At 40.4% G+C, this 1,007-nt stretch overlaps 1 protein-coding gene across 10 annotated transcripts in view; it reads left to right on the forward strand.

Moving 5' to 3' along the window:
- The window catches only part of DCAF1 (DDB1 and CUL4 associated factor 1), a 96,326-nt gene that overhangs the window by 70,775 nt on the left and 24,544 nt on the right, over positions 1-1,007 (forward strand). For all 10 annotated transcript variants that reach the window (XM_067044049.1, XM_067044053.1, XM_059075248.2 and 7 more), the window contains one exon: positions 195-428. In XM_067044049.1, the coding sequence (XP_066900150.1) occupies positions 195-428 (234 nt within the window). The remainder of the gene's footprint in view (positions 1-194; positions 429-1,007) is intronic.

The raw sequence follows: 1,007 nt of genomic DNA on the forward strand, positions 1-1,007 counted from the left end.
TGGGAACCAAAGTACATACACTTTGCTTGTATGGGTGTGGTCTTCCTATTTTCCAGTTATTTTCAATGTTAGGCCTTTTATAATTTTGATGGGCTTTGGAAAGCATGAGAGAGATATTTTATGCAGCTTCTGTTTGAATTTGTCAGTGGATGGATTGGTCTGATTTTTCTCTTCCCACCCCTTCTTCTCTAAAGATTTATGATATTCAGACTGGCAACAAGCTGTTGACTCTGTTTAACCCAGATCTTGCCAACAACTACAAGAGGAACTGTGCCACCTTTAATCCTACAGATGATCTTGTCTTAAATGATGGCGTCCTCTGGGATGTCCGCTCTGCACAGGCCATCCACAAGTTTGACAAGTTCAACATGAACATCAGTGGCGTTTTCCATCCGAATGGGCTGGAGGTCATCATTAATACTGAGATTGTATCCTTTATGCCCGTGTCTTAATTGCCATTTGTTACCTAGTTTGTAATGCAGAAATTATTTATCTTTCTACCAATACCTGGTCAAAGTATCCACACAGGTAAATAACCTGGTTTTTTTTCCTTTGGTTTGAAGTATTATTGAATCTCTAGTGGATTCTTGTTGATACTGGTAATTATCGATGACTTTTACTAGCGTGTTTCCTTTGTATTGGGAAGTGACCAGATTACTTCCCTCCCACTTCCCCAGGTGTCAGATTGACTTTTATCTATCTTCAAAAGGATTTTACTTTTGCTCTATAGAAATGACACGTAAGAGTAAAAAGTAGTGCTACTATTGGGAGAGAGGGAGCTCATGTAGTTTTTATGTATATGAGGATATCATAAGAGATTTTCAGGGTCCTTATTCATTAATATGCATTCTATATGCTTTTGCTTGATCTTGTTGACTTTTTTTTTTTTTTTTTTTTTTGTGGTATGCGGGCCTCTCACTGTTGTGGCCTCTCCCGTTGCGGAGCACAGGCTCCGGACGCGCAGGCCTACCGGCAATGGCTCACGGGCTTAGTTGCTCCGCGGCATG

The sequence above is a fragment of the Kogia breviceps genome, chromosome 10 (genome assembly GCF_026419965.1).
Source record: "Kogia breviceps isolate mKogBre1 chromosome 10, mKogBre1 haplotype 1, whole genome shotgun sequence".
NCBI classification, from domain to species: Eukaryota; Metazoa; Chordata; class Mammalia; order Artiodactyla; family Physeteridae; genus Kogia; species Kogia breviceps.